Consider the following 15441-nt stretch of genomic DNA (forward strand, 5'->3'; position numbering starts at 1 on the left):
GTTCTTTTCCTTCACCAATCCAACGTCCTCTCCGGAAGGCCGCTGAGATGGACCCACCCTTCAAAGCCAAAATATACTTCAAACCCATAACTCAAAACATGAAACTGTAGCAAAGTATAGAACATCCAATAAAACCATGCCTGTCACGATGAAACACATATTACTTACTTTCCGCTTATTGTCGTATTTTGATATCATTTCTGCAGACATTGTATTTGTTGCCGAGCGGGCGTACGCCCCTTGTTTGTGGCCTACACCAGAAGTTTACGGAAAATTGAGACACGTCTTGTCGTGAACGCACATTTCAAGGGGGAAGGAACAAGACAAGGGGCAAGGAGTGCTATTGGGATTGGGCCTTAGACCCTTTGATACTCTGATTCTGAAAAGAATACCTCCATTTCCACCTCTCAACATAACCTGCCGGTTTGTCCCTCTGGTCTCCTGGTTCCTTATACCACTCCCACTTTCGCAGCAGCCACTGTTTCAGTGTTTCCGCTTGCACCATGTGGAGATGTGACCATACCGCAAGTAACAACCACATCATCATCATAAGTTGAGAAAAAAAGACAGCAGTCCCAGTGTGTGTTCTGTAAATGCATCTGAACTTTATTTAAATTCGCTTGACACAGTCATCCTCCATCATACATGAGCTCCTAGCTACTAGAGCCGTAATGGCGACGGCGTGGGGAGTGACAAAACGTCTGAAACCTCAATGCCGCGCTGATATATTCATGTGGAGGCTCAGCCATGGTGATATTCAGTCTTATTCTTTTTGTGTGTGATAAAACTTAGCTTTAGTGTTGAACTTTTGGTACTTTGGAAGAGGTTAGAGAACATAAAAAAAACACACAAGTCACATTTTTTTAATAATACGGTACCTCTTCCCTCCCTTTCTCACCTGCTTCATTTAAAATCAAACGGCAACTCAAGAAAATCAACAGTGATGTCACACGTCAGTTCAGTGTGTATGTGTGTGCAGGTATGTGTGTATTACAGCCTGATCAGTGCTTCGGCAGACACTCGATAGGGTACGTGTGCGTGTGCAAGTGTGTGTATGTCACTATGGAGGGAGCGAAGGGGCGAGTGTAGGTGAGGTCGCAGCGTCTCCATTTTTTTTCCCCATTCACAAAATTTCTTCACATGATGCGGAGACCCTGGATAGAAGCTTCTAAACTCTGAGGAGAGGAAAGAAAACACAGATGGCAGTGAATCGTCTGCACAATGTTTACGTTTAGGCTGCTCAATGCCGTGTGTTACTCAAAGGAATCACAGAATTAAATGCTCAAACTGTAGCGTAAACAGATGTATATATTTTTTTTAATTCATCTCATTTGGATTAAACTTAAAACATACATTGTCTTGTATCTTAAAGTATAGTTTTCCATTTTTATTTTTTAATTTACGCCTTTATGAGCCGTCACCTTAACACGGTGGAGGGGTTTGAGCGTCACAATAATTCTAGGATGCCCCTGGGAGGGTCACCCATGAACAAGTGGTCCAAGGTGAGGGACTAGACCAAGGATTGCTCAGAGACCCATCCTGACGAAAACAAAAAATTGGAGCCAGTTTTCCCTTGCAGGTCACCAGGGAACTATTCTGGAGCCAAGCCGGTAGGTGGGGTTCGAAGGCGAGCGCCGGGTGGCTGGGCCTGCATCCATGTGACTTGGGCAGGCTCAGCCCAAAACGACAATGTGGATCCCCCTACCCATGGGCTAACCATCTGAGGGAGTGGCCAAAAGGGTAAGGTGTGTAGTGAGCTGGGTGGCGGCCTAAGGAGAGGACATTAGCACTCCAATCCAGAACAACAGGATCTGTCTTGAGGGACGTGGAATGTCACCTCTCTGGCAGGCCAAGAGCCTGAGCAGGTGTGCGAGGCACAGTAGTTCCAACTACACACAACATGGGCTCTGGTACCAATCCTCTAAAGAGGAGTTGAACACTATTCCAATCAGGAGTTGCCCACTGTGAGAGACGCTGAGTAGGTATGGGCCTCATGATTGCCAACAAAAATAGGGTGCCCATATGTGCACTTGGCACCGAGCTACCACAAGCCACAATTCCATGATCAACTGTGTGGTCGTGTCATCGGATTTTTGGCCGGATGTTTTGGACACAAGTGAAGAGAGAGCTGTCAATTGACCACCTGGTGGTGCGTTGGCTCGCATGGTGGGGGAAGATGACGGTTCGACCTGGCAGACTCATTGTGAGGGTTTGCTGGGAATGTCTGACAGAATGCCCTAACAGAAAGCTTTTCCCCTCGGCAGAACTTAGCTCAAGTACCAAGGGAGGTGCCAGGCATCGAGTCAGAAAGGGCCATGCTCGGTGTCTCCAGTGTTGATCCTTCCAACCGGAGCTGTGGCCGTAAGGCGGTCGGCGCCTGTCGTGGCGGAAACCTCGACCCTGTTGTTGGACATCAGCGGTGAGTGACGGCGTTGAGCTGCAGAATGAATCCTATCGGGCCTTTTTGGATTGTGGGACTCTAGAAGCAGCTGATGGCCACTGGCTGGCCAAGCAGAACACAGCTTGTGAGACCATCCGGCATCTATGGAGGGGGAAGCAGTGCAACCTCAACACTGGATATAGTGGGAATGGGGTGCTGCTGACCGCAACACGGATTGTTGTGAATCGGTGGAGAGAATATTTTGCAGACCACACCTATTCCCCTGACATGCAATACCACGAGGAAGCGGAGTCTGGGGTTTCTGAGGAAGGACTTCCTATCTCTGGGGTTGACTTCATTGAAGTAGTTTAAAAACTCCTCGTTGGCAAGGCTGGATGCCATCTACCCATAGTTCTTAAAGGCTCTGGATGCTATGGGGCAGTCTTGGTTGACAGGCCTCTGCAACATCCCATGGACATCGGGGACAATGCCTCTGGACTGGCAGACTGGGGGGTGGTCCCCCTTTTTAAGAAGGGAGACTGTGTTCCAACTCCATAGGAAATCACACTCTTCAGCCTCCATGGTAAGGTCTATTCAGGGGTGCCGGAGAGGACGGTCCGCTGGGAGGCCAAATCTCAGATTCAGGAGGACCAGTGTGGTTTTTGTCCTGGCGATGGAAGAGTGAACCAGCTCTACACCCACGGCAGAGTACTCAAGGGTGCATGGAAGTTCGCTCACAACCAGTGCACATGTGCTTTGCTAACTTGGAGAAGGTGTTCGACCGAGTACCGTGGGGGGATCTTGTGGAGGGTGCTCTGGGAGTATGCGTTATCAGACGCGCAAGTACATAAAATTCCATCCCTGTACAACCGGTGTCAGACTATGGCCGGCATTGCTGGCAGGTATTCGGATTTGTTTCCAATGAGGGTTGGACTCTGCCAAGGCTGCCCTTTGTCACAGATTCCTTTCAAACCTGTGAGGGACAGAATATTTTTAGGCATGGCCGCAGTGTTGAGGGTGTCTGGGTTGATGGCCTCAGTTTTACATCTCTGCTTTTTGCAGATGGGTTACTGTTGACTTCTTCAAGCCATGATCTTAGCAGGTTTACGGCAGCATGTGAAGCGGTTAGGATGAAAATCAGAACACAAAAGTCTCAGACCATGGGCCTCAGTCGGAAAAAGGTGGAGGGCCCTCTCTGTGATGATGCCTCAAGTGAGGAGTTCAAGTATCTTGGGGTCGTGTTCACAAGTGAGGGGAGGATGGAGCAGGAGATCGACAAAAGGATCAGTGCAGCGTCAGAAGTAATGCAGACTGTATTGTTCTGTTGTAGTGAACAGGGAGCAGAACCGGAAGGCAACGCTCTCAATTTACCAGTCGTTCTACATTCCTACCTTCACCCCCAGTATGGTCATGAGCTGTGGGTCATGACAGAAAGAATAAAATCCTGGATACAAGCAGCCAAAATGAGTTTCCTCCGCAGGGTGTCCGGGCTCGCCCTTAGGGATAGTGTGAGAAGCTCGGGGCTCAAGGTCGAGCCGCTGCTCCACCACATTGAGAGGAGCCAGATGAGGTTGTTCAGGCATCTTGACTTGATGCCACCTGGAGACCTCCCTGGTGAGGTGTTCCTGGCGTGCCCCACTGGGTGGAGGCCCAGAGGATGACCCACTAAACACACGAGAGACTGTCTGCCAGATGGCTTGGGAACGCCTTGGAAGGGGAAGTTGGACAATGTGGCTGGGGAGGGTAACTAAGTTCCTCCCTCCGCGACCCAACCTCATAACCGGAAGAGAATGGATGGATCGATAATCTTAATTAGGTCAGAACTTCAGACTAATTCATTTTGTACTCACCTGAAAATTTAGGTGCACAAGATTTGAGCATGCACTGTAAATTGACTTGCCAAGTAAATATTTATGTCCTCATTTTCACTATATGACTGAGAAATAGGCAGAAGTGGGGAGCAGAAGTTTGTCAGCATTAAAAAAAAACATCAGATTGACTGGTCACAAGTGTGAGTAGAAGAAAAATTAATTAGCATCATTTCATCGGGAGCAGACTCTAACCATTCGGATACAATTATTTTATTTTATTTACAGAGGTCTTCTATGCATTTCTCTATTTCTACCAGTCCCTGTTGCAGCTAAATCCAGTGGCAACTTGAAGCTGTGTGAAGCCTCAAACAGTTCAATTGTTGAACCAGCACATTTATTGGTCCATTCACGGAGAGCCTGCCAGTTGTCTATGAATTGTCATTCTGTCCTTTGTTAGTGAGCAGCAATTTGCATAAAAAGTAGTGAAATAGTCAACAGCTTGACATGTGCATTAAAAAGATTACAGAGGGTCAAATTTAGATTCACCAGTGAAGATTAAGTTACAATTTCAGCCGTATGCCCAATATCCCAAACTTCTTGTGAGTCATGTATGCGAGTACCTTAAAGTCCCAAATCGTCATGGCGCCATCAATGCCGGTGGTGCAGAACTTGCGACAGTCCCTTTTGTCTCCCTCGTAGATAGACACTTGGCTGTGAAAAAGTAGACCTTTTTATTTTCTTTTAAAGAGGGACATACTATGGAAAACGGACTTTATAATTTCCTGGATATAAAAGTTGTTAATGTTACTTTTGAAAGAGCAGAGAATATTTTTGCGCATGGTCATCACCACTCCTTGAAATTCTTTGGGCGTGACCTACGTGATGCTGTTCTGGTGCAGCGTGTCCAGCGCTGTGTTGCGGTCCTCTGTGGTGGCCCGCTTGTCCATGTTGCGGAAACGCTCCATGGCCGAAATGTTCCGCTGGATGCTCTGCTTCGGCAGGTCAAGCTTGGACACTAAGGTCAGCACGCCGCCGTCGTCACAGCGGAACAGCATGGGGCAGCAGTCGTGGCCCTGGAGACGTGCAAAGATGAAAAAATGAAAAGGAAAAGCCTCGGCTTCATGCAAGTGTGGAAGATTGTGTGGCTTACGGCGGCTACTAGGCTGTTCTCGGACACAAAGCAGACGCTGAGGAGTGGCAGGAACTCTGTCTTCAGCTGCAAAGGACTAAAAAAAAAAAATTTGTAAAACTTTATAGTTAAGACGTTGCATTTTTTCCACTTTTTCAAAAGGTTTTGCAGGAGCCTTTTTAACAGGTTGGTGGCATGCATTCATCAAAATACCACAGGGATAAAACATTTAGACATTTGTGACAGTATATCATTTTCACCATTGTGATATTAGCTTATTTTGGTAATGTATCTATTGGGCCTTATTCCGCCTACATTGTGCTGGGCCCAAGGCGAGATCAGCTTTCTTTAAATTGACAAGCAGTGGGCTGAATCCTTTTCCACACCATTTCCTTTTGCCTTGTTTTTGCCTTTTTTAACCCGTTTGAAGGGCCATCAAGTCTCATGCAATGTGTCACATTTTCAGAATAAGTCAACCCCTATAACAGTTTGTAAAGCATTAACAAAAAGTTCCAAATCAATGACTCGTAGTGGCTGTAGCCACACATGAGCTAGTGCTACAGATGGGCTCAATACTAGAAACAACATACCAGGCTGTCTTGGAGCTGTCCACCACAGTGACTGTGCTGTCGTGGCTGACCCACGCAAGACGGTTCCCAGAGGCAGAGAAGGAGACAGAGTGGACCCAACCGCCACCTCCTAAATGAGCGGAACAGGCGCAATGCATTAAATAATGTATGTTTTGGAAGCACACGCTTAAAAAGACATCTGATGGGGCAGACCTGCTCCGCCGAACTCTGCTAAAACAGCCCCAAAAGGCATCTTGCTGCCCCATGGGGTTGGGCCGGGCTTCTCCTCCACCTCTTTAATGTAGGCTGAGAACACCCTGGACACCCACAGAGACAAAAACTGTCATTTTAGTGGTTTCTGCTTGTGTGTATTGGGGTTGTTGGGGGGGGGGGGGCATTTCACTTGGCACTTCACAAAAAAAAAAAAAAAAAAAAAAAAAAACACAACTACCAGCAGCTTGCTTGGTTTAATTTAATGAAGACGCGTCACCTGCACTTGAAGTCACAGGAGCCGGCGGCGAGCAGGACGTTGTTGGGGTGCCAGTCCAGACTGAGGATGGTGGAGCGGATGGGCTTCTTGATGTGCTTGCTCACCCACCTGGAACATGGAAAAGAGAGCAAACGTGTTTTAGGAGTGTCCAGATCCAACATTTTCCACTTCCGAGCCGATATTGCGGCCTACAGTAATTCCGATATAGTCTGATACAATATGAGCAGGAATGATACATGCTGTAATTTATGTTTTTACTATGAATTATTAGACGAGACTTGAAGTTAAACTATTAAACAGAATAAAAATGGTCAGCAACAGTAGGTATGAGAATATGTGATTCATTCCAAACATGGGTGCATCTGTCTATTAAATGGATACATACATACTGTTACTAGTTACCTGTTAAAAATGCAGTTAGTAATGTAATCAAAGTGCCGTAATATTAATGTAACTCCAATACATTTAATTACTTTTGGGTTCCTCAAATACAAGATATGTAGAAAGAAATTAATACAAACAAATGAATGTTTATGTCGCAGGGTTTTTTCCTCCATCTTATGGCTGTATAACATGCTTGGTTTTGGAATGCTGGAGGAAGTCTAAGCACCCACAATTCAAATCCAAAGCACAAGAAATGTGAAGGAGATACAAATCACCTGTGCACCATGCAGCAGAGACAGACAGACAAAGAGATAGGTCGATAGACAACTTCTCGTGAGGGAAGTATATTTGTTAGCGTCATAAAGTTTTTTAAACCTTTACACCTGACCAGTTTGTAAATTGGTAAAAGGCAGAGGAGCGGTTCAGTTCACACAATAAGGCCCATCCCACCCACATCTCATATGAACGCGCACGCGCACGCATAAGCCGAACACGCCACACACAGAAACCGTCACCGGGGCCCACAGCTGGCTGACCCCAGAGGCGAGCCTACGCAACAAATCTCACTCAAGTGAATGATATCAATGCGGGTTTGCGTGATTTTCTTTTTTTTATTACAATTTCTTTTAATCAATATGGTGACTCCCAGTGCTAATCTCTGACATTTTAGATGGAATGCTATAAATGGCGCTGTTGATATCGGCGTCGGATCCGATGACACCCCTAGTATTGTGTGTGTGGAGGTGTGTGCGTGCGTATGTATACATTTTAAATGTGAGGCACACTACTCCATATGCCTTTGTCAGCTGTCATTGTACCAGGCATGGACAATAAATCCTAAAAAAAAGTGCAATGAATTTTAAATCAATTTAATTAGTTTAAATAATTGTTTTCACCTTCACCTATAGCAGGGGTCAACAAATTTAAACTCAAAGAGCCACAAAAAATGCACAAAATCCTTTTGAATAAGGAATAATGCCGCACATTTTTCTTTACCCGTGTGTATAAGAAACTATAACGTGTCGTGTTTCAAAAATCAACAAACTGCTACAGACAACACGACATTTCTGAATAAAAAATTTTTTTAAAAAAATCTTTAACTCCTAAAAAAAAAGTTGCCGGTTGACTCAAAGTGACATCACAATGCCCCTGGGCTCGCATTGTGAATAATATGGCTCACCTGTAGGCTGGAGTTGGACATGCGACATTCGCAAAACGAGCCTAAGGGCACTTGTTAAGTAAATTTCAGTCGACAACAGAGGCAGGGTTCGCGGTTAACCGCTTCCCGATTGCCCGGGGCAAGTGAAATTTGGCCACGGGCAAGGTAAAATTATGGGCAACTTACCCGACCGGGCAAGCATTTTTTAAAGCAGCCAAATATCTTTAATTTCGACGAAAACTGTGGTGTGATCTATTTGTGTGCACTGTATGGTGATGGTTTAACCCAGACACCCCCTTATGTTGTGGTATGGTCCTTTGGCTTTATCGGGGGCAATGGGCAGGCGCTACAGGGATCAGTTAGTTCAGTGAATGTCGAGTTAAAGTGAACGTCAATAAATCCCGCAGTATTGGAACTCGCTGTAGTTGCATCCTCATTTGAAGTTTGAAAAACAACAAAAACCTACGATATTTCGGCCAAAAATTGACAGCCGGAAGTTTTCTTACCTTCTGCGCATGTTTAAAAGTGGCGACGAGTTTGTTCAAATCCGAACATTTCGGATTCCTCTGACATGACTAAAATAGCCCGAATATTTTTAAGTAGACAATTCAGTTGTGAGTAAGGAAGGCAGTAATATTTGATTATTGGCTGTTAATTCATTAGCTCCATGATGTGACCTGACAGTGTCAGTGACTGTGTTCTGTTTATGCTATGAAACTTATGGAGGCAGCACCACAGGCACTGGTCTTAATGGAATACACAAATTTCCCACACTCATAATTTACTCATGTGATTACTCAATGGGCACTCCTGGATTTAAAATTGATAATCTGGATTGCTGTAATATCATTTTCCCAATTTAACATGCAGATTTGTTAATTATTAAAACTACAATTAACATTTTCAATAACTGCACAGGATCATACATGCTGTTGTGAGCAGGGTTTCATGGTTGATATGAGATATATATATATATATATATATATATATATATATATATATATATATATATATATATATATATATGCACAACTATCTTTTTTCCCCGAAAACACAAGTACACCACCTGAAATCATCATAATAAAAAGGCAGACTGTAGGTTTTTAGCTTTCTCTCACCAGTCATTCTCCGACTCAAAGTAGCAGACTGAGATGAGCCGCGCGCCGCTGCCCACCGCAAACTTGTTCTCCAGCGGGGACCACTTCACGAAGGTAGCAGCCCTGTTGATCCTGAGGATGACGAGCGTGGGCTTCCAAACGCCCTCCTTCTGCGACCACACATATGCATTGCGGTCTGCGCCGCACGTTACAATGCGGTCGCTCTTGGGGGCCCAGTCGATGCCTGCGGAGAAGTTGACGCAGGATGAAGCAGCATGGCGGAGATGACATGTAGGTAAGACAATGACTTATCGTAATGAAATCTTGGTACAAATGTGGCCAAACAAGTCTATAAGTTTAAACGGCTCAAATTTAAAATGTGATATGAAACTGTTTCTCGCTTAATGTAGATAGTAGAAGCTCAATGAGTGCATTGACAACTCCGTGTTCATGATAATTGCCTGTTGGGTGGCACGCTGCACATTAGTTATAGAATCTGATGTCAATGTTCACTCATTTGCACAGATGAATATTAGGGATGTTTACACATGCTACATTTGTTTAAAATATGCATGGAAGTAAAAAATAAAAGTATTAATTTGCGACGCCATGTTAACCAGAGCCACACTCTCATGTCTCTGCATAAAAAAAAAAATAACTCATACGCAAAATGCCTTGTCTGCCACGCACAAACGCATTCGTGGTAATCCGGGTCATTCGTGATGCAAAACAGAAGAATTGTGGGGAGTGCAGTTTCATGCCTAAGCCGTGTTAGATTTGGCAACTGAGTCTGAAAGTGGGTGCATTTCATCAAATTATTTAGTACAATGTAAACTTTCCTTTCATAGCTGCACGGCGGTGATAAACAATCACTCTAACAAAGAAACTCATTTCAGCTGATGCACGATTTAATTTCTGGCATAGGGAAGCTAGCAGTAGTTAACACACACAGACTGCTGTGTGCGTCTGCTGGAACGCCACGCGCGATCTCCTGTTGTGGTACGTCAACATATTGTAGTGTTACTGTGGATTATGGCGGCATTAGTGAACAAACTCACGTTTATCAAAACCAAAACGCAGTTTACCATGTGTTACGTTTATAAACTTGGAAATCTCAGCACTGAAAGGAACACAACATGACGACCCATTTTCCACAAGCCATAAATGGCAACACCTAACAATACAACAGTACCTACCCAGGGCGATACCGTGCAAAAAAAAAATGTAGATTACATCATAAATACTAAAGAAGCAGAGCAAAACATTTTGTATTGAGGTTAAATAAAAACTACATTTAAAATTAATTGAAGTGCTTATTTTAGTTGGCTTTAGCACAGCACATTACCCTAAATTTATTCAATGATTTCAGTCCTGACGACATAAAAAAAATGGATCATTGTCCAAGAATAGTGAAATACGTTTAGAAGTTTCATATAATTAGTGCAACTCAGTATCGTTTACAGTATTTGGTTCCATTTAATTTACACTAAGCTTTTGAATATTAATGCAAATTGCTTTTGTGGATGGCTGCAGCACCACACGAGCGCACCAAGACCAGCATGGCGATTTTAAAAATATTTAATCAATTTGATATCTGGGACTGAAAATCAAATCAAATCTGGGCTTGAGTGCATCGTTACATCCCAAGCAAATAGAAAAATATTCCAAGCACCCTGGACATTGTTGGTGCTTTTGGATCTAAATCAACTACTCGGGTTGATGCCTCTGACAATCTAAAAATTATTGTTCAAAAATTCTCCAAAGATTCAGTACTTTGGAAGTGGTTCTCATTCAGGAGTCACATCCTTACCGGGGCATTCAAGGTGGGTATATTGAACTGCTTTGTCTCTTGGATAAACCAAGTACCTGTAATGTGTCCGTTGTGCTCCTTCAGCTCATGAGTCTTAACCCACTGGTTGGCACTCTTCTTATAAATATGAACTTCATGGTTGTTGGGACTGATAGCAATCTCTGCATGGGGAAAAGAAACAACACAAGAGAGCTAAGTAACCAGCCAAACCGGTTCCCCCCCCTGCTGTAATGATAGGTCTGGAGAGGTGCATTGAAAGAGGTTGAGGGGGAGAAGGCCACACTGACGGGTCCTGTCGCGGTTCCACGCATGGCAGGTGATGGGCTCCAGCAGAAACTGGTGAAGGGACATCTTATCTGGGTGTGGTCCTTCGGTTCAGGGCTCTCCATTGTCACAAATGCACACAGACAGTTAAATTATTTAACTAACTTAACTTGATTAGCCACCACCTTTTCATTCACCCTCAAGTGAGCGGCAGGGTGAGGACATTGCCTGCTGATGATATATATATATATATATATATATATATATATATATATATATATATATTCACATGATTTCTACATTAATCATTACATGAGACAAGTTACCATTGAAAGCGGCGTTAGCCACTTAACATCGACAGCCAAACCGCACCGTTCAAAATATGAAACACCGTTTCAAATAACCGTCAAAAAGGCCTTTAAATCACATTTGCGACTACATCGAATTTAACAAAAGATAAAACAATTCACACCCTTGTTTAGAAGAGTTAATACTGTGGTATATTCTTAACAGCGGTTTAAGATCAGTAGTACCCACGCGCTCTGTGATTTTATCGGGTGGCTAGCGCAATTCGCTAGCTAGGCCTCTATCGTCTGATCCCGACCACGGAGTTTCCTATCGAGCCATCTCACCTCGTCCACTCCTTGGCTCCCTGCACTCACAGTAGCCGCCAAGCTAAGCAGAGCTAGAGGTGCGGCGGCTGGGGGAGGGAAAGACGACCACCAGGGAGTCGGACGAGAATTCGCGGACTCTGGTCAGTCGACACGAATTCGTCCGGGAATGTTTGAGGGGAATGTCAAGACGGCCGACGACGTGCGTCTGGGAACATCCGGCGGCTGACTGATTGAGTGACAGCTACTGGTTAGCTGAGCCACATCGCGTAAGTCGCCAGCAGGCTACTGTCAAGTGACTGAGCTCGTGCACAACCAGGCAGGCCGGGAAACAGCGCCACCGGTGCATACGACAGAAACCACATCAATACGTCATACAGGAAGTTGGCGCTGAATTTGTTTCACGTGACATTGAAGGGATGTGTGGGAAGATCTGTACGACTGGTCGTTCCCCTAAATTGCCCAATCTTTCTGTTCTGTCAAAAGAAAATGTTCTGTATGGTACTTCTGTTAAATAATCATCCTATGACCTCATAATTAACACACTTATCATTGTTGGAAAATATTTTCTTCATGAAAATAGATACTTGAAATCTAAACCTAAATTTGTTGTTTTTCATAAAGAACTGTGTCATTACTTTGCAATCCTTGAAATACACGATGAAGAAAAATGCTGTGAAACTATATTTATTAGTAGAGGAGTTGAACCTCGCTGAAAGCCCCAAGTCATCCCTTTGCATTCTTGTTATGTATTTATTTAATTTATTCATGTTATATTATTAATATTAATTAATTTTATTTATTTTATTTATTTTGTACTTTTTTGTGAAACTTTATTGAGGCTTGTCTGTTATCTTTTATGTATTATATTAACAACGCACTATGCCAATAGGTTTTGTACATTCAAAGTTTCAACATTAAATAAATAAATGAATGAATGAATGAATGAATAAATAAATAAAATATTGAAGGGATGTATGTTCGCCAACGGAGTTCAAACAGCTGTTCAAAGGCCCCAGAAAAAAAAATCAAGGAAAGAAAGATGCAAAAATTGAAGAATGGTTTAATGACAAAATAATGGAAACAAGGAATGTATCAAAAGATGAAAAAAATATTCAAATAAAGAAGGAAGGGAGACTATATGGAAGGAGGAAATGAATCAATAAAGATTTGAAAGGGGTTAGATCAGAATGCAAGAAGTGAGGAAGGTAGGGGAGCCTGAGTAATAAAAGGAAGAAAACTGAAGACAAGTAAGAACATAAAATAAGGAGTATAAAAGTAATAAGAATGAAGGAAACACGATTTTTATGAAAGCTTGATTTCAAACCCAAATTACAAGCCCAAACCCACGCTCAAAACCCCAACTTAAAACCCTAACTCTCGCTTGAAACCCAGGCTTGAAATCTTTATTTGAAACCCTAAACCTTGCACAAAACTATACCAACTTGCTTCGAAACCCTACTTTGAGATCATAATCCTGGCTTGATACGCTAATGGGAAACTTTAAACATTCTGTGAAAGCAGAAAATTTACTTTGAAACCCTATCTTGAAGGCCTAACAACTAACCCTAACCAAGGCATGAAAGACGAACTTTTTAAACCCTAACCCTGACTTGAATTACTTTTTTGAAACACTAATTTGAAACCCCTACCCGGGCAAGAGAACATAAACCCTGGTTTGATACAATTATTACTTCAGAGTTCAGCTTTTAATTTTTTTTTTAATGAACATATAAACAGAACATAAATGAATAGTCATACATAGATTTAAAAGGAAAACGAAAGAAAAAAAAGGGTATGTCACAAGCACAAGGGACTGTTCCATTCTGGCTGACAAGTCACCCAACCAATCAGAGTGGGCAACGAATTAGTATCTTTGCTTGTCAGCTGGTAGTTTTTGCAGGTGTACCCAACTCATCCAGAGCCTGTCAGCATGGAGTCCTTTTCCCACCGGGACGATTCCTTCCCCACGGCATCGCTTTACTACTCACCAGGTGAATACATATTTCCATCCATCCATTCATTCTTTCTTTGACCCGCTTATCCTGACATTTAAAAAAATATATATATTAATGACAAATGATGTGTGTGCAGATGACAAAGCAGGACACCAGGTGAGGATCTATCACCTTCACCCACCCTTTCAACATCCTCCTGCTTCTTGTGCATTTGACTTTCCACCTGTGGGGGTGTGCCCCCCCAAGTCTACCCCGCAAGGTACCTGCTGGGTAACACACCTCCGCTTCGAATTCATGCACAATTAATATAACCAATTTGAAGGGTCTTTGATACTTTGTCCCAAAAATCGTTAACGCTGACTCATGAAACACAAACAATTATTTTCAGTAGGTCAAGTCTGACCTTTTTTTTTTATTTTAAAAATAATCATGTAATTTATTTGATTATATTTATCCAGATTTTTTTTGTCATTATCCCCGCCTGTTCAAGAATGTTTGAGATTTAAAAAAACAAATCTAATGGCTTCATAATGGGCGACAATTTCAAGCGGAGTTTAGCTTTTCGCGGGGTGGCCTGGCCCCTATTCTCCACAAATGGCGGGGTTCCAGTGTATCATAAATAGGCCTGTTGTGGTGTACCTAATGATGTGGCCTGTGACTTTTTATGCCGAAAATCCTGACTACATTTTTTGTCTCTTCTCGTCTTCCTGTTGTCTCGTGTAGTGTGCACGTCCCCCGCGGTGACTCCCATACCCAGGTTTGTGAGCCATGAGACTGACCTGTGCCGCTCCCCTGCTCGGACGTCATGTCCCTCCTGCCGGGCCCAGGTGACCACCAGGGTGCACTACCGAGCTGGAACGTACGCATGGGCCATGTGCGTGCTCTTCTTGCTGTGTGGGTGAGCGACCTCGTCTTTCTTTCGCTCTCTATCTCTCTCTTCTCCAACACCCCCCCCCTCACTCCACCACGCGCAATGGGCAGGAGTGACGATGACGTCACGTTTCAGGTTGGTGTTGGGCTGCTGCCTGCTTCCGTTCTTCGTGAATCATTTCAAAGACGCTCATCACTGCTGTCCAAGATGTCATCGCCTTCTTCACGTGCATCGCAGGCATTGCTATCAGTGAAACCGCCCCATCCACATATTCCTGGAAAAAGTTTGTGCTTTTAATGTGATGTCAATTTGGACTTTGATCAAGTCACCCTGTCCAGCATTCCTTTTTATCCAATTATGAAACGTGTCAATAAATATGTTTCTATGTGGAAAGCTACTAACGTGGGTAACTTTAGCTTGAACTTGAAATTTTAACCAGGTCTTGAACGTCTGCTTTGGAACTCTAACACAGGCTTAAAACCCTGCTTTGAAATCCAAACCCTGGTTTGAAACACTCACCATTTGCTTGAAATCCTACTCAAACCCTCTTAAACCCCCACTTTGGGACCCCAACACTCAGTAAAAACCCGATCTATGGTTTGAGCTACTGAAATTATATAATTGGCTTGAAATACTATTTTTGAACCCTAACCCTTTGTTTAAACCCTACACTTTGCTTTAAATGTTTGACACACTAAACATTTGCTTGAAACACTACTTTGGAACCCAAACCCCATTTTAAAATCCCAATTTGGAACCCTAACACTTGGCCGAAACATTATCTTTGAACTAATTTTAAACTATTTTGAAACCTTATAATTGGCTTGAAACCATTTTGGAACCTTAACCCTGTTTTAAAATCACAAATTGGAACCCAAAACACTGGTTGAAACCCTATCCTTCACTTG

The 15441-nt window shown here is 43.4% G+C and overlaps 2 protein-coding genes across 2 annotated transcripts; one reads left to right on the forward strand and one right to left on the reverse strand.

Moving 5' to 3' along the window:
* Nucleotides 1-581: 581 nt before the first annotated feature.
* On the reverse strand, nucleotides 582-12082 carry LOC148331770 (actin-related protein 2/3 complex subunit 1A). Its single transcript, XM_088302870.1, has 11 exons — nucleotides 11726-12082; nucleotides 11117-11212; nucleotides 10886-10990; nucleotides 9041-9263; nucleotides 6380-6487; nucleotides 6103-6206; nucleotides 5911-6019; nucleotides 5342-5417; nucleotides 5071-5264; nucleotides 4812-4902; nucleotides 582-1175 (listed from the first exon to the last, which is right to left on the reverse strand). Exons 2-11 carry the CDS (start codon nucleotides 11178-11180, stop codon nucleotides 1137-1139), a joined length of 1113 nt encoding a protein of 370 aa, XP_088158996.1. The 5' UTR covers nucleotides 11181-11212; nucleotides 11726-12082; the 3' UTR covers nucleotides 582-1136.
* Nucleotides 12083-13532: 1450 nt separating this feature from the next.
* Nucleotides 13533-14930, forward strand: LOC148331771 (lipopolysaccharide-induced tumor necrosis factor-alpha factor homolog). The gene is made up of 4 exons (XM_088302912.1): nucleotides 13533-13698; nucleotides 13799-13921; nucleotides 14386-14560; nucleotides 14669-14930. The coding sequence occupies exons 1-4, from the start codon at nucleotides 13638-13640 to the stop codon at nucleotides 14784-14786; spliced, it is 477 nt and encodes a 158-aa protein (XP_088159038.1). The 5' UTR covers nucleotides 13533-13637; the 3' UTR covers nucleotides 14787-14930.
* Nucleotides 14931-15441: the final 511 nt, after the last annotated feature.

Source organism: Idiotropiscis lumnitzeri, chromosome 8 (genome assembly GCF_059441095.1).
Source record: "Idiotropiscis lumnitzeri isolate Australia: NSW breed Sydney's pygmy pipehorse chromosome 8, RoL_Ilum_1.0, whole genome shotgun sequence".
NCBI classification, from domain to species: Eukaryota; Metazoa; Chordata; class Actinopteri; order Syngnathiformes; family Syngnathidae; genus Idiotropiscis; species Idiotropiscis lumnitzeri.